Source organism: Bos javanicus, chromosome 22, assembly GCF_032452875.1.
Source record: "Bos javanicus breed banteng chromosome 22, ARS-OSU_banteng_1.0, whole genome shotgun sequence".
NCBI classification, from domain to species: Eukaryota; Metazoa; Chordata; class Mammalia; order Artiodactyla; family Bovidae; genus Bos; species Bos javanicus.
The window spans coordinates 7522076-7549612 of NC_083889.1; the positions used below are offsets into that span (position 1 = coordinate 7522076).

Genomic DNA, 27537 nt, shown 5'->3' on the forward strand with positions numbered 1-27537 from the left:
ATAATGAATGCACTGCCTGAAAATTTGTGTGTTCTTTCAGATCATTATGTGGAGGTCCTGGAATGCAAAATTCAGTGTGAGGAGAACCTCACACCTGTCATAGGAGGATATCCGGTGGAGAAATTTGTGGCTACCATGTATCATTATTTGCAGTTCGCTTATTATAAATGTAAGTACTCATCTTCTAGGCAATCTGGGCAAGGTACTAAGACTCAGCTTCCACCTCAGTGGAGAGTACTAACCTTGTAAGATTGTCTTGAGGATTAAATGAGTTGATAGGTGTGGAATGCTGATGGAATTCACACACTGGCACAGGGCAAACTCTATATAACTGGTGTTTTTGTTTATTAATCTTTTTTTTTTTTTGACTGCTCCATGCAGCTTGCAGGATCCTAGTTCCCTGACCAGGAATGGAACACCCTGTAGTGGAAATGTGAAGTCCTAACCACTGGACTGCAAGGGAATTCCTTTTAGAAATTCCCAATGGCTTCCCTGATGGTTCAGTGGTAAAAAAATTTGTCTGCAATGCAGGAGATGCAAGAGATGCAGTTTCTATCCCTGAGTGGGAAAGATTCCCTGGAGGAGGAAATGGCAACCCACTCCAGTATTCTTGCCTGGAAAGTCCCACGGACTTAGAGGAGCCTAGCGGGCTATGGTCCATGGGGTTGCAGAAGAGTCGGACACAACTGAGCGATTAAACCCCCACCACTATATATATCATTATTTCCCTTCCTCCACACCATTGACCTTTTCACTCTTAACCCTAAGATCATTGCAGTTGATCCTGCCTTGAACTTGGAGTTTCTCGATCAGAACCTTCCAGACGGGCAAAGGGCTCACATGGGAGAGAGAGAAAGGAATTCAGACTTCAAAGCCCGAATTTCCTGCCTTCCTTTCTTTCCCTGTAACCAAGATTGCCGGGGGCCACTTGCTTGAGCAGCGTGTGCCCTGGCGGTTCAGTGATGAGCACGGGAAGTTACTGGGGTCATTTGCTATGCGGAAGACTCTGCTCTCCTTATGCCATATCTGGTCTGTGGGCAGGAGTCTGACTAGCTTCCCTGAGGCTGTCTTTCAGACTCAGGGGTGGCAGGTCATGGGGCCTCGGGGATGTCTTGGAGGACTGAGAGGTGACTTTGGCTTCCACAGGCTCCTCCCCCGCTGTGAGCATCTTGTTCTTTGTGGAGTTCCCTCTGCCCACAGCAGACACCTGCCCACCTACCGGGTGATCCCACCTCATCTCCTCTCCAGGACACACCAGAGGCCTTGCCTGCTGAAGGTCAAAAAAGGAAAGAGAAAAATTTTGCTTCATTCCCTCTCTCTTTCTCTATTTTAATTTTTTAACTAAAAAATTTAAACTTTTGCTGCTAATCAAGATGATTCCTTTGTTCCTAAAAAGTCTCTGATACTGACATTTACACCATGTTTTTCTGAGGAAGGTAACTGGCCTCTCTCAGCAGTGAACCTGATCTTCACCAGCCTGTTCAGTTCAGTTCAGTCTCTCAGTCGTGTCTGACTCTTTGCGACCCCATGAATCGCAGCACGCCAGGCCTCCCTGTCCATCACCAACTCTTGGAGTTCACCCAGACTCACGTCCATCGAGTCAGTGATGCCATCCAGCCATCTCATCCTCTGTCGTCCCCTTCTCCTCCTGCCCCCAATCCCTCCCAGCATCAGAGTCTTTTCCAGTGAGCCAACTCTTCGCATGAGGTGGCCAAAGTACTGGAGTTTCAGCTTTAGCATCATTCCTTCCAAAGAAATTCCAGGGCTGATCTCCTTCACCAGCCTGAACCCCATCTAAATGTGCAATGAAATGGCCCGAAATGCCCCTTGGTTGGGACATTTCTGAGACCAGCAGGAGGCCGAGGGCTGTTTTAAAGAGGTGTCTTTCTCGTGTCCCCTTTCGTGGAGGGAAGGGTGAGTTTATTTGCCACTGTCAGCCTGGCATGAACTGTCTGGTAAAGGATTCTTTAGCAGAGAGGACGAGAGTCTACTACTATATAATGTGTGGACACGCTTCCCTGCTGGGCAGCACCGAGCTCACAGCATGTTCCAGCAAATAGCTGTTGACTGCATTCTAGTGTGGAGGGGCGGTCTTCTACCGGACAATGTCTTTGCTTATGAAGAGCCTTCTTTTTAAAAATAAGTACCTGGTTTAAGGTAACTGTTTTTTTCCCCTAAAAAACCTTGTAGTATAGGTTTAGTGCAATAAACATCACAGAGATATACAGAAAAACATCAAGCACATCACCCATTCTAATCTCCCTGCTCCCCTCTCACCTGACCCCAGATTTAACTACTGGCTTATATTTATCCACACTCGGAAAGATCTTATTTTAATGAGAATCACAGAAAATTATGTACTTTTTTTAAAAATTTCTGAAAATTGAAAAACAGAAAGGATGATATAATAAACTAGGGGATGTGTCCTCAGTTGCTTCAGTCGTGTCTGACTCTCTGTGACCCTATGGACTGTAGCCCGCCAGGCTCCTCTGTCCATGGCATTCTCAAGCAAAATTCTGGAGCGGGTTGCCATGCTCTCCTCCAGGGGATCTTCCTGACCCAGGGATCAAACCTGGTCTATTATCTCTCCTGCATCGACAGGTAGGTTCTTTACCAGGGAAGCCCAATGGACTAGGGGTGACTGTCACCCAATTCAAACATTTATCAACACATTGCCGATCTTGGGTTTAGCTTCTACATGTTCTGTTGGATGAAAATACAGCTGGTATTTTTGTTTCATTTTCATGAGAGGCTGTGCCAGCACTTCACTGAGCTAATTGTGATGGACATTGAAACGTGAATCTTCCAACCACTGAGCAGGCTGGGTTCAGTGGCAACACGCCAGAACACTGGAGTTCAGCACTGCACTGGATACGTCCAGGCTCTGGCAACTCACTGCTCACGCCTCTGAAGCCTTTACTTGCTCTAAAAACCACCGGGCGTATCAGAAACTGACAAGGACAAAATAGCTAAAACAACAAGATTTTCAGCATTTATTGCTGCTCTGCAAGAAATCTTTGTTTTTGGGAATATAAATAAGCACTGTGAGTGAAATGTAACTCTTAAAATTGGCTTCTTGAAAGTCAGCCCTGTTTTGAATTCTTTTTCCGAGACCTACACCAGGACATTTCTTGAGGGCAGATGTCATTTCCAGCCCCACAGATTTGTGAATAGCAAGTGTCCACGTGTGTGTGTTAGTTGCTCAGTCATGTCTGACTCTTTGCAACCACATGGACTGTAGCCCGTTGGATTCCTCTGTCCATAGAATTCTCCAGGCAAGAATATTGAAGTGGGTTGCCATTCCCATCCCCAGCGGATCTTCTCAACCCAGGAATGGAACCCCAGTCTCCTGCCTTGCAGGCAGATTTTTTTATCCTCTGAGCCACCAGGGAAGCCCAGGAAGTGTCCATAAGCAAGGGTTTTAAAGTTGTAGTTATGGGAAGTGGCCACAAGGTGGTAGCACTTCTTCACACCCAGGTCTGGTTACCTGGGCATCCAGAGCCTTAAACCAGTTTTCCTGGGTTGTCAAAGAGAGCTGAATATAGGAGAAGAAATGGCCTGAGGCTTGTGTCTCATTCCTTCTTTCCACTGACCTTTCACACCAGGAAGAAATCCCAGCCCCTGCAAAAGGGCTAGGCTGAGGGTGCTGTTGTCCAGAGGTGGGACAACTAATTGAAGGAGGCTGGAGTTGGGAACCGGCCACCAGGACACGGGGAGACTTTTTCAAGCTCTTCCAGCCCAGCGGGTCCACCAATCTTTGGGTGCACTAGACCTGGAACAGCTTTTCACGGGGCTGGCTGAATCTGGACTGTGGTCCCATCTGGGGCAGACTTGGCACCACGGGTGCAAAGGGCTCTTTGGCTCATCCTCCCCAGCTCCTCCAGCCCCACGAGAATTCAACCTTGAGACCAAAGCCTGCTCAGGCCCCAGGGATGTGGCGCCAGCCCAGGGCCCCAAGGCCCAAGGGGATGTGGTAAGCACTGCCTTTTTTAGATTTACAGTGTTGTGTTTTAGCCGTATAGCAACTTGGTTCAGTTATGCTGTTTTTCAGATCCTTTTCCTGTATAAGATGTTACAGAAAGTTGGGCAGGCTTCTGTGTACTATGCAGTAGGTCCTTTTTGTGTATCTGTTAATCCCAGCATCCTAATTCATCACTGCTGCTGCTAAGTCGCTTCAGTCGTGTCCGGCTCTGTACGACCCCATAGACGGCAGCTCACCAGGTTCCCCTGTCCCTGGGATTCTCCAGGCAAGAACACTGGAGTGGGTACCACCCTAATTTCTTCTTTGGGAATCATACGTTTGTTTTTTAACTCTGTGAGTCTCTTTGTGTTGCACAAATTAATTCATTTGTTTGAATTTTTAGATTCTAACTGTAAGCAACTTCATATGATATTTGTCTTTCTCAGTCAGACTTCCTTCACTAGTTTGATCGTGTCTAGGTCCATCCATGTGGCTACCAATGGCACCATCTCACCCTTTTTTATGGCTGAGTAATATTCCATTGCATACATGTGCCACATCTTCTTTTTCTGTTCGTCTGGCAGTGGACACTGTGGTGGCTTCCATGTCTTGGCTGTTGTAAACAGGGCTGCACTAACCATAGGGGTGCACGAGTCTTTCATAATTCTGGTTTTCTTCGGTTATTCACGCAGGAGTGGGGTGATGGGATCATATGCCAGCTCGGTTTTTAGGTTTTTGAAGAAACTCCATACTGTTCTCCAGAGTGCCTCTTACCAATTTACATTCCAGACAGCAGCGTAGGAGGGTTTTCTGTGTCCCAAGCTATCTCCACATTTACTGTTTCTAGACTTTTTGCTGATGGCCATTCTGACTGGTGTGAAGGGATATCTCCTTGCAGGTCATATTTGCATTTCTCTAATAATAGCCTTGTGGAGCATCTTTTCCACTTTTTTTTTTTTAATCTTTTCAAGCCATCTGAGTGAAAGGTACCTCTTGAAATTGGCTTTTTGGAAGTTGGCCATGTTTTGATTTTTTTTTTTGCCCTACTCCAGGTCATTTCTTGAGAAAGAAAGAAAGTGAAGTTGCTCAGTCGTGTCCAACTCTTTGCGACCCCATGGACTGTGGCCTGCCAGGCTCCTCTATCCATGGGATTCTCCAGGCAAGAATACTGGAGTGGGTTGCCATTTCCTTCTCCAGGGGATCTTCCCAACCCGGGGATCGAACCTGGGTCTCCTGCATTGCAGGCAGACGCTTTATCCTCTGAGCCACCAGGGAGGCCCCTAGTGAATAGAAAGGGTCCGTAAACAGGGTTTATTTTAATTAAATAAGTTGTAGTTGTGGGACGAGGCCACAAGGTGGCAGCACTACTTCACGCCCCTGTCTGGTCACCTGGGCAGACACAGCCTCAGGAACGTCTGTTCCTGGGTTGTCAAGGAGAGTGCGGTGTGGGAGAAGAAATGCCCAGGGGCTGTGTCTCATTCATTCTACCCCGTCTTTCCCTTCACCCCACAGAGAAATCCCAGCCCCCTGTAAAACCACTCTCCCGAGGGTGCTGTCATCTGAAACTGGTACCGAGTTCCCTCACCAGGACACATCCAGGAGACCTGCTGGCTTTTGCAAGCTCTTCCAGCCCAGAAGTCCCTCCAGTCGTTGGGTGCCCTGGGCATCACGTAGCTTCCGAAGAGCCTGCCTGCATCTGGAGATTGTGGTCCCATCCGGAGGGGACCAGGCCCTACAAGTCCAAGGGGCACTGCTTTGATGGCACGTAGTCCCCAGCTCCCTGAGCCCCATGGGAGTCCAGTCTCGAGACCCAAGCCTCTCAGGCTGCGGGGATGTGACACCAGCCCGGGTCCCCACGGCCTGAGGGCAATATGGTGGGCACTGCTTTTCCTTTTTTATGTAATTTTTAGTTTATGTGGACTTACATACAGTGTTGTGTTTGAGGTGTACAGCAACTTGACTCAGTGATACACATACATACATGTATTGTTTTTTGGATCCTTTTCCCTTGAGGGTTGTTAGAGTGTTGCACAATTTCCTTGGCTATACAGGAAGTCCTTTTTGACCCTCTGTATTATGTATATGAGAGTGTATCTATTAATCCCAACCTCCTAATTCATCCTTCCCGCCCTAATTTGCCCTCTGGAAATCCTATTTGTTTTGAAACTCTGTGAGTCTCCTTATGTTATGTAAATGAATTCATTTCTGTCAGTTTTGGGGTTCCAACTGTAAGTGATCTCATACGATACTTATCTTTCTCAGTCCAGGTTACTTCACTCAGTGTGATCATGTCTAGGTCCATCCAGATGTCTGCCAATGGTATCATTTCATCCTTTCTTATTGTCATTCATTTGCCCGGTCGTGTCCGACCCTTTGTGCCTCTATGGACTTCAGCACACCAGGCTTCGCTGTCCTTCACCATCTCCCCTTTCTTATGGCTGAATAATATTCCATTTTATACATGGGCCACGTCATTTCCTGTTCATCTAACGATGGATACTCTGGTGGCTTCCATTCCTGGGGTGTTGTAAGCAGTGCTGCACTGAATGTTGGGGTGCATGTGTCTTTTGAAATTCAGTTTTCTCCACTTGTACACCCAGGAGTGGGGTGGCCGAATCATATGCCCGCTCTATTTTTATTCAGTAGTTTTGAAAGAACCTCACGGTGTTCTCCAGAGTTGCTATTACCAATTCACATTCACAAGACCTTGTAGGAAGGTTCTCTTTGCTCCACCCTGTCTCCGAATTTACTGTTTGTAGATGTTTTGCTGATAGCTATCCTGACTGGTGTGTGTTGGTACCTCCTCATAGTTGTGATTCACATTTGTCTAGTTTGCTGCTAAGTCACTTCAGTCGTGTCCGACTCTGTGTGACCCCATAGACGGCAGCCCACCAGGCTCCCGTCCCTGGGATTCTCCAGGCAAGAACACTGGAGTGGGTTGCCATTTCCTTCTCCAATGCATGAAAGTGAAAAGTGAAAGTGAAGTCACTCAGTCGTGTCTGACTCTTCGCCTCCCCATGGACTGCAGCCTACCAGGCTCCTCCGTCCATGGGATTTCCCAGGCAGGAGTACTGGAGTGGGGTGCCATTGCCTTCTCCGATGTCTAGTTTAGAGCATTGCATCTTTTTCATACGTTATTGTTTCAAACAGTAAGAGTTGATTTTACATTTTGAAGCAGGCTTCTTGAAAGTCGACCTTGTTTTGACTTTTCTTCCCCGTGATCTACCCTAGGGCATTTCTTGAGGGCAGGTGTCATTTGCAGCCCTGCAGGGTTATTGAAGTCAAGTGTCCATTAGCCTGTTTCAAAGCTGTAGTAAAGAGAACCGGCCACAAGGAGGCAGCACTTCTTCACACCCAGGTCTGGTTACCCGGGCAGCCAGAGCCTCAGAAAAGTCGCGTTCCCTAGTTGTCAAGGAGAGCAGAATGTGCCAGAAGAAACTCTCAGCGCTTGTGTTTCATTCCTTCTTCCCTAACCCTTCTACCCCGCGGGGAAATCCCAGCCCCTGAAAAACCGCAGCGCTAAGGGTGCTGTCCTCGGAGGCTGGTGGTAGGAACCCCAGGACATGGGGAGGGACCAGGTGACTTTTCCAAGCTCTTGCAGCTTGAAGAGTTCACCAATCTTTAGGTGCACTGGGCTTCCTGTGGCTTTTAATGAGCCCGCCTGGATCTGGAGATTATGGTCTAATAGGTAGGATTCCAGGGACTGCAGATCCAAGGGGTGTTGCTTTGCTGGCACACAGCTCCCAGCTCCCTCAGCCCCATGAGAGTCCAATCTTCAGACCCTAGCCTGCTCAGGGCCCCGAAGCCCTAGGGGAATACGGCAGGCACTGGGTTTTTTAATATTTTATCTTAGATGGAGTAGAATTTTACTATTGAGTATGTTTTAGGTATACAGCATCTTGATTCAGTTGTGGATGTGTTTTTTTGATCCTCTTCCCTTATATTACAGTGTTGAGCACAGTTCCCTGTGCTATGTAATAGGTCCTTCTGGATTATCTGTTTTATGTATATGAGAGCATATATGTTAATCCCAACCTCCTAATTCATCCCTCCTGCCCTAATTTCCTCTTTGGGCATCATATGTTTGTTTTGTGACTCTGTGAGTGTCTTTGTTTTACATATATGAATTTGTTTGGATCAGTTTTCAGATTCCACCTGTAGATAAGCCCATATGATATGTGTATTTCTCAGTCTGATGGACTTCACTGCAGATGATCACTTCTGGGTGCATCCATATGGCTCCCAGTGGTATTGCTGTCGCTCTCTTTTGGCTGAGTAACATTCCGCTGGATACATGTGCCACATCTTTTTCTGATCACCTGTCGATGGACGCTGCACTGTTGGGGTGCATGTGTTTTTTGAAATTTAGTTTTCTCAGATTATACTCCCAGGAGTGGCATGGATCCTTTTCCCTGCTTTATTTTCAGTTTTAAAAGAACCTCCACACTGTTCTCCAGAGCTTAGGAGGGTTCCCTTTGCTCCACCCCGTCTCCACATTTACTGTTTATAGATGTTTTGCTGATGGCCATTCTGACTGATGTAAGCTGTTACCTTCTTGCAGTTCTGATTTGCATTTTTCTAATAATAGCTTTGTGGAGCACTTTTACCACTGTTCTTTTGTTTTTTCTTTTCAAACAGTGTGATTGAAATTTTAAATTGGCTTCTTAAAAGTTGGACCTATTTGAATTTTTTTTTTCTGACCTTCCCTGGGGCATTTCTTGAAGGCAGGTGTTATTTCCAGCCCTGCAGGATTGTTGAAGGCAAGTTCAGTTCAGTTGCTCAGTCATATCCAATTCTTTGCGACTCCATGGACTGCAGCACGCCAGGCTTCCCTGTCTATCACCAACTTCTGGAGCTTGCTCAAACTCATGTCCATCAAGTCAGTGATGCCATCCAACCATCTCATCCTCTGTTGTCCCCTTCTCCTCCTGCCTTCAGTCTTTCCCAGCATCAGGGTCTTTTCCAATGAGTCAGTTCTTTGCATCAGGTGGCCAAAGGATTGGAGCTTCAGCTTCAGCATCATTCCTTCCAATGAATATTCAGAGTAGATTTCCTTTAGGATTGACTGGTTTGATCTCCTTGCAGTCCAAGGGACTCTCAAGAGTCTTCTCGAATACCACAGTTCAAAAGCATTAATTCTTCAGCACTCAGCTTTCTTTACAGTCCAACTCTCACATCCATACATGACTACTGGAAAAACCATAGCTTTGACTAGACAGACCTTTGTCAGCAAAGTAATGTCTCTGCTTTTTAATATGCTGTCTATGTTGGTCATAGCTTTTCTTCCAAGGAGCAAGCATCTTTTAATTTCATGGCTGCAGTCACCATCTGCAGTGATTTTGGAGCCCCCAAAATAAAGTCTCTCATTGTTTCCATTGTTTCCCCATCTGTTTGCCATGAAGTGATGGGACTGGATGCCATGATCTTAGTTTTTTGAATGTTGAGATTTAAGCCAGCTTTTTCACTCCTCTTTCACTTTCATCAAGAGGCTCTTTAGTTCCTCTTTGCTTTCTGCCATAAGGGTGGTGTCATCTGTATATCTGAGGTTATTGATATTTCTCCCGGCAATCTTGATTCCAGCTTGTGCTTCATCCAGCCCAGCATTTCGCATGATGTACTCTGCATATAAGTTAAATAAGTAGGGTGACAATATACAGCCTTAATATACTCTTTTCCCAATTTGGAACCAGTCTGTGTTCCATGTCTGGTTCTAACTGTTGCTTCTCAACCTGCATACAGATTTCTCAGGAGGCAGGTGAGGTGGTTTGATATTCCCATCTCTTGAAGAATTTCCCACAGTTTGTTGTGATCCATACAGTCAAAGGCTTTGGTGTAGTCCATGAAGCAGAAGTAGATGTTTTTCTGGAACTCTCTTGTTTTTTCTATGATCCAACGGATGTTGGCAATTTGATCTCTGGTTCCTCTGCCTTTTCTAAATCCAGCTTGAATATCTGGAAATTCTCAGTACACGTACTATTGAAGCCTGGCTTGGAGAATTTTGACTATTACTTTGCTAGCGTGTGAAATGAGTGCAATTGAGTGGTAGTTTGAACATTCTTTGGCGTTCTTTCTTTGGGACTGGAATGAAAACTGACCTCTTCCAGTCCTATGGCCACTGCTGAGATTTCCAGATTTTCTGGCGTATTGAGTGCAGCACTTTCACAGCATCATCTTTTAGGATTTGAAGTAGCTTAACTGGAATTCCATCACCGCCAGTAGCTTTGTTCGTAGTGATGCTTCCTAAAGCCCACTGACTTAACAATGTGCATAAAAGCCTGTTTTAAAGTTGTAGTAATGAGAAATGACCACAAGGAGGCAGCACCACTTCATGTGCAGGTCTGCTCACCTGGGCAGCCAGAGCATCAGGAAAATCAGTTCTTGGGTTGTCAAGGAGAATGTTGTTTGAGGTGTCCAGCAAATTGGTTCAGTGATGCACACACATAGATGTATTGTGCTTTGGATCCTTTTCCCTTATGGGTTATCAGAGTATTTCACAGTTCCCTGTGCTGTACAATAGGTCCTTTTTTATTTTCTATATTATGTATATGAGAGTGTATCTGTTAATCCTAACCTCCTACTTCATCCCTCCCACTCCAATTTCCCCTTATAGAATCATACATTGGTTCTGAACCTGTGAGTCTCCTTGTGTTACATAAATTATTTGTATCAGTTTTTGGGTTCCAACTGTAAGTGATCTCATACAATATTTGTCTTTCTCAGTCTGAGTTGCTTCACTTAGTATGATCGTGTCTAGGTCCATTCAGGTGGCTGCCAATGGCATCATTTCATCCTTCCTTATGGCTGAGTACTCCTCCATTGTATACATGGGCCACATCATTTTCTGTTCATCTAACGATGGGCACTGCTGTGGCTTCCATTCCTGGGTGTTGTAAGCAGTGCTGCACCGAATGTTGGGATACCCGTGTTTTTTGAAATTCCGTTTTCTCCACTTGTACAGGAGTGGAGTGGCCAAATCATATGCCCACTCTATATTTATTCAGTAGTTTTGAAAGAACTCACGATGTTCTCCGGAGTTCCTGGAGATTTAAATTCACAAGAACTTTGTAGGAGGGTTTCCTTTGCTCCACCCTGTCTCCACATTTACTGTTTGTAGACATTTTCCTGATGACCATTCTGGCTGGTGCAAGTTAATACCTCCTTGCAGTTCTGATTGACATTTGTCTAGTAACAGCCATTTAGAGCATCTTTTTCATACTTTGTTTCAAACAGTATGGGTGAAATTTACATTTTGTAGCAGGCTTCTTGAAAGTCCACCTTGTTTGACTTTTTTTCCTGTGACCTACTCCAGGGCATTTCTTGAGGGCAGGTGTCATTTGCAGCCCTGCAGGGTTATTGAAGGCGAAGTGTCCATAAACTTTGGTTTTAAAGTTGTAGTAATGAGGAACCGCCACAGGCAGCAGCGCTTCCTCACACGTAGGTCTGATCACCTGGGCAGCCAAAACCTCAGGAAAGTCAGTCAATTCCTGGGTTGTCAAGGGAGCAGAAGGTGCCAGGAGAAATGCCCAGGGGCCTGTGTCTCGTTCCTTTACCCCTTCTCCCCACGGACAAATCCCAGACCCTGCAAAACCACTCTGCTGAGGGTGATGTCGTCCGAGGTTGGTGCTGAGTTCCTTCACCAGGACACGTCCAGGAGACCTGCTGGCTTTTGGAAGCTCTTCCAGCCTGAGGGCCCACCAGTCTTTGGATGCTCTGGGCTTCGTGTAGCTTCTGAAGGGCCCGCCTGCATCTGGAGATTGTGGTCCCATCCAGAGGGGACCAGTCCTTACAGGTCCAAGGGGCTCTGCTTTGATGGCATGTAGTCCCCAGCTCCCTCAGCCCCGTGAGAGTCCAGTCTTGAGACCCAAGCCTCTCAGGGTGTAAGGATGTGACACCAGCCCGGGTCCCCATGCCCTGAGGGCAATATGGTGGGCACTGCTTTTTTTTTAAATGTAATTTTAAAAAATTTAAAATAGAACTGAAATAGAACTGACTTATACTACAGTGTTTGTTGGGGTTGTACAGCAAATTGGTTCAGTTATGCACACACGTGGATGTATTGTTTTTCAGATCCTATCCCTGTAGTTTTACAGTGTGTTCATGGAGTTCCCTGTGGTGTATAGTAGGTCCCTCTTGATTATCTGTTTTATATATAAAAGAGTGCAACTGTTAATCCTAACCTCCTAATTCATCCCTTCTGCCCTAATTTCCCCTTTGTGATCATAAGTTTGTTTTCCAACTCTGTGAGTCTCTTTGTGTTGCATAAATGAATTAATTCTTATTATTTTCTAGATTCCAAATCTAAGTGATCTCGTATACCATTTGCCTTTCCCAGTGTGACTGACTTCACTTGGTATGATCATGTCTGGGTCTGTCAGTGTGGCCGCCAGTGGCACCATTTTATCCTTTGTATAGCTGAGTAATGTTCTGTTGTAAACATGTGGCATCTCTTCTTTTTCCATTGATCTTTTGATGGACATTGTGGTGACTTCCCTGTCTTGCCTGTTGTAATCAGAGGTGCACTTGTCTCTTGGAATTCTGGTTTTCTCCAGTTACATGCCCAGGACTGGGGTGGCCCAATCATATGCTAGTTCTATTGTTAGTTTAATGAATTTCCACACTGTTCTCCAGAGTGCCTGATACCCAATTTACTTTCACAACAACCTGGTTGGAGGATTGTCTTTGCTGCACTCTGCCTCCGCATTTGTTGTCTGTATACAGACCATTTGCTGATGGCCATGCTGACGGCTGTGGGGCGATTCCTCCTTGCATTTTTGATTTGCCTTTCTCTAGTAGTCATATGGATATATGTCACATACATATAGTAGTAGTCATGAGTCTGAGCAAGCTCCGGGAGTTGATGATGGATAGGGAAGCTTGATGTGCTGCAGTCCATGGGGTTGCAAAGACTCAGACATGACTGAGTGACTGAACTGAACTGAGTCATGTGGAGCAGCTTTTCCATTACTTTTTAAAAAACAGTATGAATGAGATTTACCTTTTGAAGTTGGCTTTTTGAAAGTCGGCCCCGTGTTGAATATTTTTTCATAGCCTACTGCAGTACATTTCTTGAAGGTAGGTGTCATTTCCAGTCCTTGCAGGGTTGATGAACGGGAAATGGCCTTAAGTGGGGGTTTTAGAGTTGTAGTTATGGGAAAAGGCCACGAGGCGACAGCACCACTTCACATCCAGATCTGGTTACCTGGGCAGACAGAGCCTTAGGGAGGTCCTGTTCCTGGGTTGTCAAGGAGAGGGGAATGTGCCAGAAGAAACGCCCAGGGTCCAGTGTCTCATTCCTTCTTCCCTTTCCCTTTGCCCCCATGGAGAAATCTCAGCATCTGGAAAACCGCTCTGCTGAGGGAGCACCTCCTCCATAGGTGGGGGCGACTCTCAGGAAGGAGGGTGGAGGTGGGAGCCCAGCACCAGGACATGAGGAGGGGAGACCAGGTGACTTTACGAAGCTCTTCCAGCCCAGGAGGATCCACAGATCTTTGGGTGCCCTGGGCTTCTTGTGGCTTTTTGTGGGCCTGCCTGGCTCTGGAGATTGGGGTCCCATCAAGAGGGGAGTGGGCAGTACAGGTCCAGGGGGTCTCATTTGCTTGCCCGTCCTCCGTCAGACCCATGAGAGTCCAGCCTCCAGACGCAGGCCTGCTCAGGCCCCAGGGATGTGACACCAGCCCAGGTCACGGTGGCCTGACGGGGACTGACTAGTTATTTCTGCCTTGGCCTCTGTGTACCGAGGAACTTACGTCATTTTCACAAATGGATTCCACTTTTCCCTGGAGATCCTGTCTACGGCCTGTTCATCCCTGAGGTTGTTTTTTTTCCCGTCATTGCAGGAGTTCCGTCGGAGGGGCTTGGAGAGGGGGCTTGTTGGTGATCTTTTTCTTCCGGAAGCCGGTCTTCACCGGAGAACTGTTCTTCTCCTGAGAGGCTGGCTGACTTCCTGTTCCTGTTTTCTCTCTTCCGCCCACAGTGAACGACCTGAAGAATGCGGCGCCCTGCGCGGTCAGCTACCTGCTCTTTGACCAGAGCGACAAGGTCATGCAGCAGAACCTGGTGTACTATCAGTACCACAGGGACAAGTGGGCGCTGGCGGACGAGCATTTCCAGCCCAGACCGGTGAGCGCCGGCGCACCGGCCATCGCGTTTCCGCTCTCGTCTTTATCGCACTTCCGGGAGACAGCTTGGCATCTGAAGAGAACGGCTATTTCAGAAATAAGGCAATCTCAACTTGCTTCTGTCGCTTTTTTGTCTTTTAACACTTTACCCCTTTGTTCTCTTTTCTAAATCCACAAACTCTGCTGAAATTTCAAGCATTACAGAAACATTTCAGTTAGGAATTGACACTGCCTCTTGATTTTATGTTTTCTCTGTCTCAAGCTGTGGTAAAGCTGTATGTTTGGCGTATATGCAGCATGTAATTCTTTATTTTTACAAAAATGGGATCCTACATACTGTTTTACAACTTGCTTTGTGTTTTCTAAGAATTTCATCATGAAGGCCTCCCTTGTTACTCTCATACTATATATATATATTTTGTTGTTGTTGTTATTAACAACTCCATGGCAGGGTTGTTTATGGATGGATCATCATTTCATTCTTTTGATGCACACACACAGTTTTGCACGTGCTCAGGGAAACTTGTGGATTATTTATCACTTTCAGAGGATCTTTTCTCATGTGCCCTTAAGTTGTATTTTCACTGAGATTTGTGCCGGCTGTCCTGGTTTGCTGTACATACATCTTCCTTCAACCTCACTGTTGAGACACACACACATACATTTCTCTTTCATTCACTCGGAATTGGCCCCTGTTTTTCAAATTGAGATATAATTCATATAGTTGAAAGTTCATGCATTCGAAGTGCACAATTCAGAGATTTTCGCGTATTCACAGCACTGCATGGCTGTTAACCACTATTAAATTTTGCATATTTTCATCATCCCCTCACCAGAGAAACCGCAACCCCTCATTCCCTCTGCACGCCAGTTTTCCTGTTAAATGGTTGGCTGTATGTATACACTGTTCTCTGTTTGTGTCTGAACAGGAAGCAGTCCAGTTCTTTAATGTGACCATGCTCCAGAAAGAGCTGTATGACTTTGCTAAGGAGAATCTCATGGATGACGATGAGGTGAGCTTTCATGTTTAGCACACGACTGACTGAGAGAAAAATATTCCTCACGTCTTTGTGAAAAGTCACTGGGAGGCCCCGTCATTCCTGAAATGAGATCCAGAAGAGGGCTTGGGAAACACGGTTTCTGTGAGTGTTTTAATGCATCAGTGGACTGACCTGGACAAGAAGGGCTTCTAGGAAACCCAGGCTGAAGCACCACGTTTCCTGGCAGAGTTCGGAGCCATGCTTTAGTCACCCGTCACAGGCGCCATCCAGGCATCGTTTTTGCTTTATTTGTTTATTTATTTATTTGAGGCTGTGCTGGACCTTCGTTGCTGTGTCGGCTTTTCTCTAGTTGTGGTGAGCGGGCTGCTCACTGTGGTGGCCTCTCTCGTTTTGGAGCGGGTTCTAGGACAAGTGGGCTCAGTAGTTGAGGCTCTGGGGCTCTAGAGCACAGGCTTCATAGTTGTGGCACACGGGCTTAGTTGTTCCATGACATGTGGGATGTTCCTGGATCAGGGATCAAACCCATGTCTCTTGCATTGGAAGGTGGATTCGTTACCACTGAGCCACCAGGGAAGCTCCCAGGCATCATTTTTTAAAAAAATTTGTATTGGAATATAGTTGCTTTACAGTGTTATGTTAGTTTCTGCTATATAGCAAAGTGAATCAGCCATATATATACATTTATCCTCTCTTTTTTGGATTTCCTGCCCGTTTAGGTCACCAGAGAGCATTGAGTTCCCTGTGCTATGCAGCTGGTTCTCATTAGTTACCTATTTTATACATAAGTCTCAATAGTGTATCTATGTCAATCTCAACCTCCCAATTCCTCCCACCTGGCCCTTCCCTCCTTGGTGTCTGTACCTTTGTTCCCTATGTCTGTGTCTCTATTTCTGCTTTGCAAATAGGTTTATCTGTACCATTTCTTAGGTTCCACATACATGAATTAATATACGATATTTGTTTTTTTCTTTCTGACTTACTTCACTTAGTATGAAAATCTCTACGTCCATTCATGTCTCTGCAAATGGCATAATTGCATTTCTTTTTGTGTCTGAGCAACAAGCTTCATTTTTTAACTTTATAAAAACAGTGAGTATTCAATTACTCAGCACTCTGAAGACTCTGGGAAACCCACATCCCAATTTTTCTGTCCATTTGTGTGTGTGTGTGTCTTTTTATGAGTTAAGCATTTTATCCTTCTCTGGGATTTTCTTGAAATTCCTGATTAAGTCTTACCCAGCTGATTCCTTTACTGATGGAGACTCTGCTGGTTACGGGGCAGTCATTCTGTGTTGGGGCAGTCTAGTCACAGAAAAGCCATCATCGGGGTTAGCGTTTGGGCTCCCCAGGTAGCTCAGTGGGTAAAGAACCTGCCTGCCAGTGCAGGAGACGTAAGAGATGCAGGTTCAATCCCTGGGTTGGGAAGATTCCCTAGGGGAGGACATGGCAACCCATTCCAGTATTCTTGCCTGGGGACTCCCATGGACAGAGGAGCTGGAGAGCTACAGTTTGCAAAAAGTCGAACATGACTGGCCGAGCATGCATGCAGGAGTAACATTTAAAGAGACGTGTTTGGAACAGACCATGGAATGCTTTCTGAGACAGCTGAGGACTCACCATCCTTCAGAGTTGGAAGACAGCTGAGGGCTTGTTCTCAGCTGACCCTTCACTTCATAGAAGAGGAACCCTGGGGAGCAGGAAAGTCTGGAAGCTGCTCGGCCAGACCCAGAGCCCTGAGCCTCCATGTCTGCTCTTTCCTCTGCCCCAGTTTTCAGTGAAGCACCTGTAAGTAAAATGTCATCATGATATTTGTTTTTTGTGGACGAATTAACATGAGTTGGATGGACCACTGCCATGCATTTAGCTGCCCTGAGCCTCAATTCTTTTGTGCAAAATGCAGCTGATGACATTGACCTTGCAGGGTTGGAAGAAGAAGATACCACTTTGGACGTGGAAGTGCTTTACAGGGTAGGAAGTGACGCACATGCCTTGTGTCTTGTGTTGGGTTCTCTGGAGGCAGATCCTGGGATAAGATCACAAGGATGCTGAAAAGGAAGGAAAACAGGCCAGACACAAACTAGCTTGGCTGCTGTGGTTTAAGAAGTAGAGAAAATTATATTCAGGAAAACGGGGATGGATTGGGTTCCTGATTATTTAAAGGCAAACTACTATTGAGATTTTGGTGTTTATGCTTCCTGTTTTTTCCATGTATTTCCGATATATTAATATATTCACCATAAACCTGATGGTAATTATACATCAGAGTTTTTCCATTTAACACTGATATGAGCAGTTTCCCTTGTTACATTTTTCTAGAACAGAAAACTGGTATGTGAGATACTACTCATGTACCATACAATTTTCCTTTCTAAAGTGTACAACTCAGTGGCTTTTAGCGTATTCATAAAGTTGCACATTCATGCAGCTATCAGATTTGAGAACATTTTCCTCACCCAAATGAAAGCCAAAACCTATTAGTTGTTACTTTACATTCTTTCCCCTCTGTCCACACAGCTTGTGCCCCCAGCCTCTCGCAACTACTAATCTTCTTTCTGTCTCTGAATCTGCCTGTTCTGGATGTTTCCTATGAGTGGAATCAAATGGATTTTGGTTTTTGCGATTAGCTCCTTTCACTGAGTATAATGTTTTCCAAGTTTAGCTACGTTGTAACATGGATCACGTTACATGAAAAAAAAATCCTTTTCATTGCTGAATAATATTCTACTGTGTGGACATGCCACATGGTGTCTATTCCTTGACTGTTGGATGTTTGGGTTGTTTCCACTCTTTGGCTACTTTGAATAATGATACTGTGTACATTTGTGTACAGATTTTTGTTTGGGTAAAAATTTTTGATTCTTTTATACTTAAGAGTGGAATGGTTGGGTCCCATGGTAACTCTGTGTTTGTCTTGTTAAGGAACTGCCAGACTGTTTTCCAGAGTGGCTGAACCATTTTGCATTTCCCACCAGCAATGTAGGAAAGATCTAATCTGCTTCATCTTCATCAACATTTGTAGCGTCTGTCTTTCTTTGTGTGTGTGTCTGTCTGTCTGTTTTACTATAGGTGTGAAGTAGGTGTGACGTACCTCATTGCGGTCGTCATTTGCATTTCCCTATTGACTGATGATGTTGAGCATCTTTTCTCATGCTTACTAACCACTTGTGTATTTCTTTGGAGAAGTATTGATTCTATTCAAACCCTTTGCCCACTTTTTTTTAAGAGAGGAATGTTTTTGTTTTCCTTTGCCCATTTTCAAATTGGGCTATTTGTCTTTTCATTGTTGAGTTGTGAGAGTTCTTTATATATTCTGGTTATAAAGTCCCCTGTCAGATACATTAATTGCAAACATTTTCTCTCAATCTGTTGGTTATCTTTTCACTTTGCTCTTGAAGCTCAAATGTTTTAGATTTTTATGAAATCCAACTTACCAATTTTTTTCTTGTTACTTTTGGTGTCACATCTAAGAAACTCATCCAGGATCACTAAAATATACTGTGTTTTTTTCCCTAAAGTTTTTATAGTTTTAACTTTCATTTTTATCTATAATCTACTTTTTGTTAATTTTCCATATGATATGAGGCAGTGGTCCAATTTCATTCTTTTGCATGTGGAAATGCTATTGTTCCAGCACTATTTATTGAAAAGATTCTCCTTATTCAGTTGTCTGGGTACCTTCAATGGAATTGTTTTCCTTTTTTTTTTAATTTTCTAGTTGTGTGTCTTGCTGGTATATAGACATACTGTTGGTTTTTGTATATTGATAGTGTAATCTTGCAAACTTATTGAACTTGTTTATCAGTTCTAATTTTTTTTTTGGTGTGTATATATTCCTCAGAAGTTTCTGTGTGTAAGATTATGTTTATCTGTGAATAGACCTAGAACAATCACAAGTATTAGAACAAGAAGAGCCCCTTTATGAGACAGTAAAGCTCTTTCATGTCACAGATGAGGAACCAAACTCAGAAAGGTAGCGTGACTTACTGAAAGTCACACAGCTACCTAGTAACCATCTGGTGAACTGACCAGGCTTCTTCCAGGCTTTACAGTTCCTAGGATTCTTGAACTTGGTGCTCTCAAGATAAAGGGCTCCACTGAAGATCCCAGAGTAATTAGGTTATTAATCAAGGCTTTAGAATTGTGAAATAACTTCTAAAGAATGACCTGTTTTTTTAAATTATAGATCAAATGATGGCAAGTCATAATTTGAAATAAACTGTAACTAACACAACAAAATTCTTAGTTAAGCCTTAAAAGTTTCAAAGGACCAAATGCTACCTTGAAACAAAGTATCAATACAGTCTACTGATATCTGTGGTATTGTTCTTCATAGCTTTCTGGGCTTGAAATGTGTGTAAGAATACCTGGAAGTTTGCACACTGGTTAAAAATTTTGCAGAGGCCCTGTTACCGTTTCAGAAAGTTTATAAACTGCAACAAGATGTTTCAGGTTTCAGGTTCGGATAATTGTTTGCTCTGGGAAAGTCTAAAAGATGTTAACTTTTAAAAACTGCACAGCATTAGAGTTGAGAGTTAAGTTTTGTTGGGGGCAAAATGAGGACTATAACCCGGGCGACAGCATTTCAGATCGCTCTGAGAAACTGCTCTAATGAAGCAAGGGGGCCGGTCATCAGTATAAATGTGATTGTGGTAAAGTGGAAGTACACGCAATCAAAAGCACGTATTCTTCACAGAAGCTTTCTGCTAGTCTTTAGTCACCATGAAGGATTTTAGTGCTTTTCTAGAAATGAAGAGATACAAGAATTGGGCTCATAAAATTGGCTCATAAAATCTTAAGTATCTGAAGCCCTGGTCTGCCGGTCTTTCCCAGAGCACAGAGTGCTTCATTTCTGCTCTCTGCCCTGAACTCCTTTCAGGGAGTGTTGAAGGTCAGTAGCTGTAGCAGCACCTGAGTTAATCCTTGTGGTGGTAGGTGGCGAGTGCCCATTTGTAATCGACAAAGAAATAGATTAGAATTTGCTGGAGTGACTGACTGAGGGAGCGCTTTTGGGAAAGGAGCTGAGGGGCAAAGGAGGAGCTATGCAGGTCAGCCTGGGCTGACCCCAGGGCAGGGGAACTGGGCCTTTTTGGTCATTCACTCTTTCTCTGCAGTAAAGGGCTTGGGTGGGGGGTGGTCAAGTGCGTTGTGGGAGAGAAACCAATGCAAAGAAGATCAGAAAGTGCGTGGCAGCTTCAGCTACAGCAGCAGTAACACGTGTCCACACAGTCGGCCATCCTTCCTGTAGCACGTTTATGGAGACCTGTGTGTGCCAGGCTCTAGGAAAGAACCTGAGCCCAGGTGCTGGTCCTTGAAAAAGCTCATGGTCTGGTAATCAAGGCAGAAGGGCCACAGACAGAAGGTCTCCCTCTGGTGTAACTGCTGATGGGAGGCGGGAGGGGTAAGGGAGGGATGCACAGAGAAGGGGGCGCTAAGCAGGATCTTTCAGAGGGTGCTGGGCCCCCCGCTTCACACGCCATCTGTGGGGGTCTCGGAGCACTTGACGCCAAGTTCACATGACGTGGAAGCCATGTCTCCCCCAGAAGAAGTAAGGTCCTCTGGGCCCGAGGGCAGCAGGGAAAAGGCTGCTCCAGTCCCGAGGGCGGGTGGCAGTGGCCTCTTGGAAACAGTCTCTGTTCACCAACACTTTGAAGGTCAGGTAGCCGCCTAATGGAGGTGTCCTGTTTCTTTTGCAGGGAGAGGTCCTGGAATACGTGGATGACCTGCTGGAGTTGGAGGAGACCAGCTAGCCCCAGAAGCCAGAGAGCTGTTCCTTCCATGTTCAGAAAACACGATTCTTTGTCTTCCTTTTCCTAATAGTCCAGGCTGTTGATACCTCAGAGCCTTCTCTTCTCTCTGTGAAGTGAAAGGGAAGCCCCTGTCTCTCGCTACAGCTAACAAGGGGTGAGCCTGCATTCCCGTGCCCACAGCTGCCTCCCCCAACTTTCACACCTGCCCCTCTATCTTCATACCCGCCTCTCCATCTTCACTCCCGCCTCCCCATGACCACACTTGCCTCTCCATCTTCACACCTGCCTTCTCCATTTTTATACCTGCCTTTCTCACCATTTTGGTTAGAAGGAAAGTTTTCCATGGAATTTTTTCCCCCCAGAAAAGCAGTATTATTTTTTAAATAAGAAAAATGCTCCTGAAAGATGGTAATTATAAAAACCTACTCTGGCCTTTCTGCTTTCCCCCATTTTGGTTTCCTTTCTCCCCATCCCCTGATCCAGCAAAGATGGTGGGACAAAGGCTAAGCTTCTCTTCAGAACGGTCTGCGCACCATCTGACCTGCATCATTGCTGGCACCCGTTGAGAACAGAGTTGGGGCAACAGCGTGGAGAACAGACCTGTGACTTTTGCCTAATGCTTTCGCGTGTCCAAAGTCTTCCAGTGGCCGGTCGCTCCCCTTTGAGGACAGTGCTCAGCCGTTAGTCTCAGAGTTGGAAATGGAAGGAAGGAGAGGGAGTCTAGTTTCATTGACTCTTCGACAAATATTTACTGAGCACCCACTACGTGCTAGGCCTCCATCTGGGCACTGGAGACACTGCACAGCAAAACAGAAAGAAAAAAAACAACCCTGTCCTCACAGAGCCTGCATTCTACAGGGAAAGACAGACAACAGGTGAACAAGAATAAATACACACAAAGCCTCGGAGGGTGATCATTGCTATGGAGAAAAATAAAGCAGTGAGGGGTAAGGAAGCTTGCAGATGAGGCTGTAGGGTTGTTTGTTTCATTAATTTTTTGGTGGTGCCGTATGTGGGATCTTAGTCCCCCCACCAGGGATCACACCCCTGGCATTAGAAGTGTGGTGTCTTAACCAGTGAACCCCCAGGGAAGTCCCAAGGCTGCAGTGTTTTGTTTTGAATTAATTTATTTTAATTGGAGGATCATTTCTTTACAATATTGTGGTGGTGTTTGCCATCCATCGACGTGAATCACCCATGGGTGCACATGTGTCCTCCCATCCTGAACCCCCTCCTGCCTCCCTCCCCACCCCATCCCTCTGGATCGACCCAGGCTTTTCGTGCCCTGCTGGGGTTTTAAATAGGGTGGTCAGGGAAGCTGTCACGGAGAGCATGACAGCAGAGCAGAAACCTGGGGAGGTGGGTCTCAGGACAGAACCTTCCAGGCAGAGCAGGCTGCATGTGCAGCGCCCAGCGGCAGGGATGTGCTTGTGCCATCAGGGGACAGCGCAGAGCCCTGGGGATGCGTGGGCCCGGGGCAGAGTGGAAGGTGGTATTAAGTGTGTGGCTGGGAAGGGGCATGGCTCAGCCTTGACAGACAATGTAAGTAAGGCCCGCGGTGTCTGCCCTGAGTTGGGTGGGAGCCGTGCAGCAGGGCAGAGCCTGGGCTCCCTGGCATTTTACAGGGAGCTTGCCTGCTGCTGTACCATGAGAAACCTGGAAGCACTCAAGGGGAGAATCGGGAATGTCAGTCCGGGGATGGCTACAGAGATCCAGGCAGGGGGATGAAGGCGCGATGCCGCGCATAGCAGCAGGGGATGGTGAGAAGTGGTCCCGTCATGGATTTGAAAGCAGGGCCAGTCACAGTTGTGACAGGTTGACTGTAGAGCATTAGAGAAAAGAGAGGGGCTGGTGGCGACCTGAAGGTTTGGGGCCTGATGCGCAGAAAGGATTGAGTTGCCATTGACTGAGATGGGGAGCCGGGTGGTTGGTGAGTCGGGCGTTTGGTGCCTGCAGCCATCTGAGGCTGGGATGCCGAGTTCAGGCTGCAAATATGATTTTGAGAGTTTTCTCAGGTCAGGTGGTTGACAGAGCCTGAGTCAGGGATCCAGTGGGGAGGGGTACCAGGGTGGGGCTATAAAGCAGAGTGGGGGCCCTCGAGCATGGACACCCTTCCCCAGGATCCCATCAGGGGAGGCTCTGGGCCCACAGACGCTTGACCGTCCTCCAGGCTCCAGGCTTCAGCTCTCTGCAGCGGCGTGAGGGCCAGCAAGGAGGCTTGACTCTGCACTTCTGTGTCCCCCAGGGCCTCCCTCTGGTCCTCCTCAGATTCCGGAGGGCTTTCTGGGGCTGAGCATGTCTCCACAGGGTTTCCTGGTGTGGGCAGAGGTTTGGGTTCACTATCTGAAAGTCACTCAGTCATGTCCAACTCTTTTGTGACCCCATGGATTACAGCCCTCCAGCTTCCTCTATCCATGGAATTCTGCAGGCCAGAGTACTGGAGTGGGTAGCCATTCTCTTCTCCACGGGATCTTCCCGACCCAGGGATTGAACCCAGGTCTCCCGGATTGCAGGCGGTATCTGAGGTTGGCTTCTTTCCACCGGGCTGAAAGCCCCTCCCACCCCCATCCTGGGACTGTCCCCTGGGGACAGTGGGATCAATACTATCAGCCTTTGCTTTGATTGAAGGCTGTGGAACCAAGTTACTAAGTTTTTATTTGAAAAGAAACCAAACCAATTTTTTGAAAAAAAGGAAAAGGTGGGCCAGTTCTTCCAAATGTAACATGAAAGCCCAGCTGCACTCAGCAACCTCAGCCCAGTACCTCCCTGAGTGGGTTTTCTTGGAAGAGCCTAGAAGAATCCTGGATTGAGACCTCGTGGGCTCAGCATTCGTCTGGCCAGCCATTTGGGGGGAAAAAAAGAAGCACATTTGTAAGCTGTGTGGGAGTTTCCAGACCAAGGCTAAGATGTCTGGCTTGCTGTCTGACCCACCTGCACTCAGCCCAGTGGGTACCAGTTAGGTCTCTGCCCACGGAGGCTGCCCACCATGGGGCAATGGAGTCTGTCCATCCCCAAGGCCTTTCAGGCAGCCCAGGCAAGGACCCCCCCGGGGAGGATCTAAAGGCACCCCCTGCACCCATGTTAATGTTCAGATTTTTGGTTAGCGGGGAAGGATGGGGGGTGGGGGGAGGTTTGGGTGTACACAAAAAATTAAAAGCAACTAATGGAAATGTCGCACATACCAGCGTATTCAGCGCAGTAACGTCTTTCTGAGTTTGAGGCTTTCTAATTACTGCCACCGACCTGTCAGGCTCACCTCTGGGGTCCAGAACCACTGAGGCCGTCACCCACAGAGGCCGCCTTAGGAAATGTTGCTTTTAGGAGTCCTTACTAAGGGAATTTTAAGAGTACAAAAATTTTATTGAACCAAACTCAGCAGCAAACAGAAAATGATTTGTTCGATTGTCAGTGGGAAAGGGTTTATTATGACTGCCGGTGGAATCAACAGTGGCCCGTTTCTGCCAACATGGATGGAAATAACGTTTTTAAGTTTTAAATGTGAGCTGTAAACCTAAGCTACTTCGGTTTAAAAAAAAAAAATTCAATACTTAAACTGTGGGGAGAAGGTGGACTGGAGCCAGAAAAAACATTCTCATTTAATAGTGTTTGCCCATGGAACGGCAACAGTTTGTAGCGAGGCTCCGCACAAAACCCACAACTAATCCTTCATCGCAGCTGTCCCAGCTCCTGACCATCTGCCATCCCCCAAACAGCGACTTCTTTTTTTCTGGGGACTCCAGGCTTGAATGACCTAGTGTGGAGAGTTTAAACTGTATACAAGGAGAGGGAGGGGGGTGGGAAGGGAAGGGACCTTAAGCAAGCCTCGGCCAAAGGTTTTGTGCAAGGACTTCCTGTGCCCACTGCCCTGTCCCCAGGGCCTCTCCTCGAGGGGGATCCCACCAGGACAGCCCAGCTTCGTCCTCACTGACCCTCTCCTCTCCAGAAACCCGAGTCTGGAGCGGCAGTGGCCTGCACTGTTGCAGCATCTTCCCCGAGGCGGGCCTCAGACTCAAGAATCCCCCCACTCTACCTCCCAGATCTGGCTTGGGTGTCTTGTTGAGTGAGTGAGCTGGCTGGCTATTTTCTTGGAGCTGATAGAGTAAGATCATGGTGCCTCCTTTTGCAAGAAAAAGAGTGGGAGGAAATGAAGCAATTTCTCTTTTTTTGTCTGTTTATTTTTCATTGATTAAAAAAAAAAATTAATTTTGTAAGGGATACAGCCGATTAACAATATTGTGACAGTTTCAGGTGAACAGAGAAGGGACCCAGCCGTAAATGCATGTGTACCCATTCTCCCCAAAACTCCCCTCGCACCCAGGCTGCCACACTGAAGCAGTTTCTCACTTGTACCCACAGATCCAAGATGGCCCGCTGTAGAGTTGTGGTCCACAGGCCACACTGAAACGTTGTCACAGATGTCTTTTCCATTTCCCTCCTGGGATCAGGGCAGTGGGTATGGTCTCACTCTTTGGAAAATGGTTGGAAACAAAACTTTTTTAAAGAAATCACATTAAATGTTTTACGTTGCTTATTCTTGACTATTTTCTTTCTCTGTCCAGTGGTGGGACTGTCCTAACCACACCCAGTCCTTCTAGGACACGTGGTAAGTGGTGTTTTGTTTTTGTTTGTGTTTATTTTTTGCCACACTGAGCTGCTTGTGGGATCTTAGGGTCTTAGTTCCCCCACCAGGGATCGAAACTCTGCCCTAGGCAACAAAAGTGCAGAGTCCTAACCACTGGACCACCGGGGAATTCCTAGGACGTGTCTCATGAGCTACTTTCTCAGGTCTGTGAGGTTTCTGACGTGCATCTACGGAAGCAGAGTCCTCACCCCAAAGACTGTTGACTGACAGAGAGGGGGGTGGTCTTTACCCACCCGGATCCTTCAGGAGATGCAGGCTCATTCCTCCCCCCAAGTAAGGCTCTCTTTCAGATACCTGGGATCCCACGAAGGGATAACATCGGGAATCTAGGGCTTGCTTTGGATCCAGTGAGCTGGGCCCTTGGTGCCACGGTCTGAGAAGTAACAAAGTATTTACTGTTTCAAACAAGGACCAATCCAAGCATGACAGCCAACAGCTACCGTGCTCCATGCCTGTCACCCAAGGACAAGCGAGGAGAAAGAGAAGTGTAGAAGGAGGCAGGTGGGAAGAGTAAGGAGCCAGTTAGGGCAAAAGCAGACTCTCTGCACAGAGAACTCACACATCAGCTACTGGAAGAGGAGGGGGAGGACAGGGGGATTCTGTTGATGTCAGCCCAAGAATTCCGGAGGATACAGTGGAAAAGTTTGGGTCGAGCAGGAATGGGGGGAGTAGGAAGTAAGAGCTTACCCATCAGTGGACGTCTTAGGTCCAGATCACTTTTTAAAAGTTATTATTAGCAAATATTTTTAAATTTTTGGTTGTGCTGGGTCTTCGTTGCTGCACATGGCCTTTCTCTAGTTGCAGCAAGTGGAGGCGTCTTCATTGCAGTGTGTGGGCTTCTCTCATTCCTGAGCATGGACTCTAGAGCGTGTGGGCTTCAGTAATTGTGGTGCAGGGGCTTAAGTTGTTCCGGGGCATGTGGGATTCTTATCCACTGGACCACCGGGTAAGTCCAGGTCCAGATCTCTTGAAGCAAAGCCTTGTGTGAGTGATGGAGTGATCTCAGGAGAAGGGGAGCAGGAAGGAGCTGGCAAGCATGTGGTCACTGGAGACCAGCCTCTGCCTGATCTCACGGGAGCTCTCCCACCTGGAGGCAAAGAGGCTGACCTTCCGTGTGACCATGTCCATTAGTCACTGGCTCCACACAGGCTGCCCAGCCAGTGGGAGTGGGGCCTAACTCCTGGGTGAGGGAACTCCCATTAGGCTGAGGACAATTCTCTGGATGAGAAGGGTATGAGTATGCTCTAGAGCACAGGCTTAATTGCCTCATGGCATGTGGGATCTTCCCGAACCAGGGATCAAACCCATGTCCCCTGCATTGGCAGGCAGATTCTTAACCACTGGGCCACCAGGGAAGTCCTGGATTCTGCATTTCTAACAAGCTCCTAAGTGGTGTCTCTACTGCTGGCCTGGGAACCACACTTTGAGTAGCAAGATCCTGGGCTTTTTGTTGTACTGAGAAGCATGGTCTCTGGTTGGTGTTAGGAAGATGGAAGAGGGGGTAGGAGCTCAGCGGATGCCCTAAAATCCTGCTGCAGGAAGTCAAGTGGCTGAAAATTAGGCGTAGAAAAGCTGGTCTTAGATCCAGCAAGTATTAAGACATTACTTTCAAGATTACTAGAGAGTCCTTTAAAAAAAAAAATTATTGTGAGAGCCGAAGAATTGATGCTCTTGAACTGTGGTGTTGGAGAAGACTCTTGAGAGTCCCTTGGACTGCAAGGAGATCAAACCAGTCAATCCTGAAGGAAATCAGTCCTGGATATTTATTGGAAGGACTGATGCTGAAGCTGAAGCTCCAGTCCTTTGGATACCTGATGCAAAGAGCTGACTCACTGGAAAAGACTCTGATGCTGGGAAAGATTGAGGGCAGAAGGAGAGGGAGACAGATGATGAGATGGTTGCATGGCATCAGTGACTCAATGGGCATGAATTTGAGCAAACTGGGAGATAGTGAAGGACAGGGAAGTCTAGCATACTGCAGTTCATGGGGTCGCAAAGAGTCAGACTCGACTTAGCGACTGAACAACAACTTTGATGTAACCCAGATATAAAATACACTAGGTAACTA

At 46.6% G+C, this 27537-nt stretch overlaps 1 protein-coding gene across 1 annotated transcript in view; it reads left to right on the plus strand.

Annotated features, from left to right (window-relative positions):
• CRTAP (cartilage associated protein) overlaps positions 1-21789 on the plus strand; it is a 35238-nt gene extending 13449 nt beyond the window's left edge. The window contains exons 4-7 of the mRNA XM_061395762.1: positions 41-169; positions 13935-14080; positions 15009-15092; positions 20774-21789. Coding sequence (XP_061251746.1) covers positions 41-169; positions 13935-14080; positions 15009-15092; positions 20774-20827 — 413 coding nt within the window. The 3' untranslated portion in view covers positions 20828-21789. The remainder of the gene's footprint in view (positions 1-40; positions 170-13934; positions 14081-15008; positions 15093-20773) is intronic.
• Positions 21790-27537: the final 5748 nt, after the last annotated feature.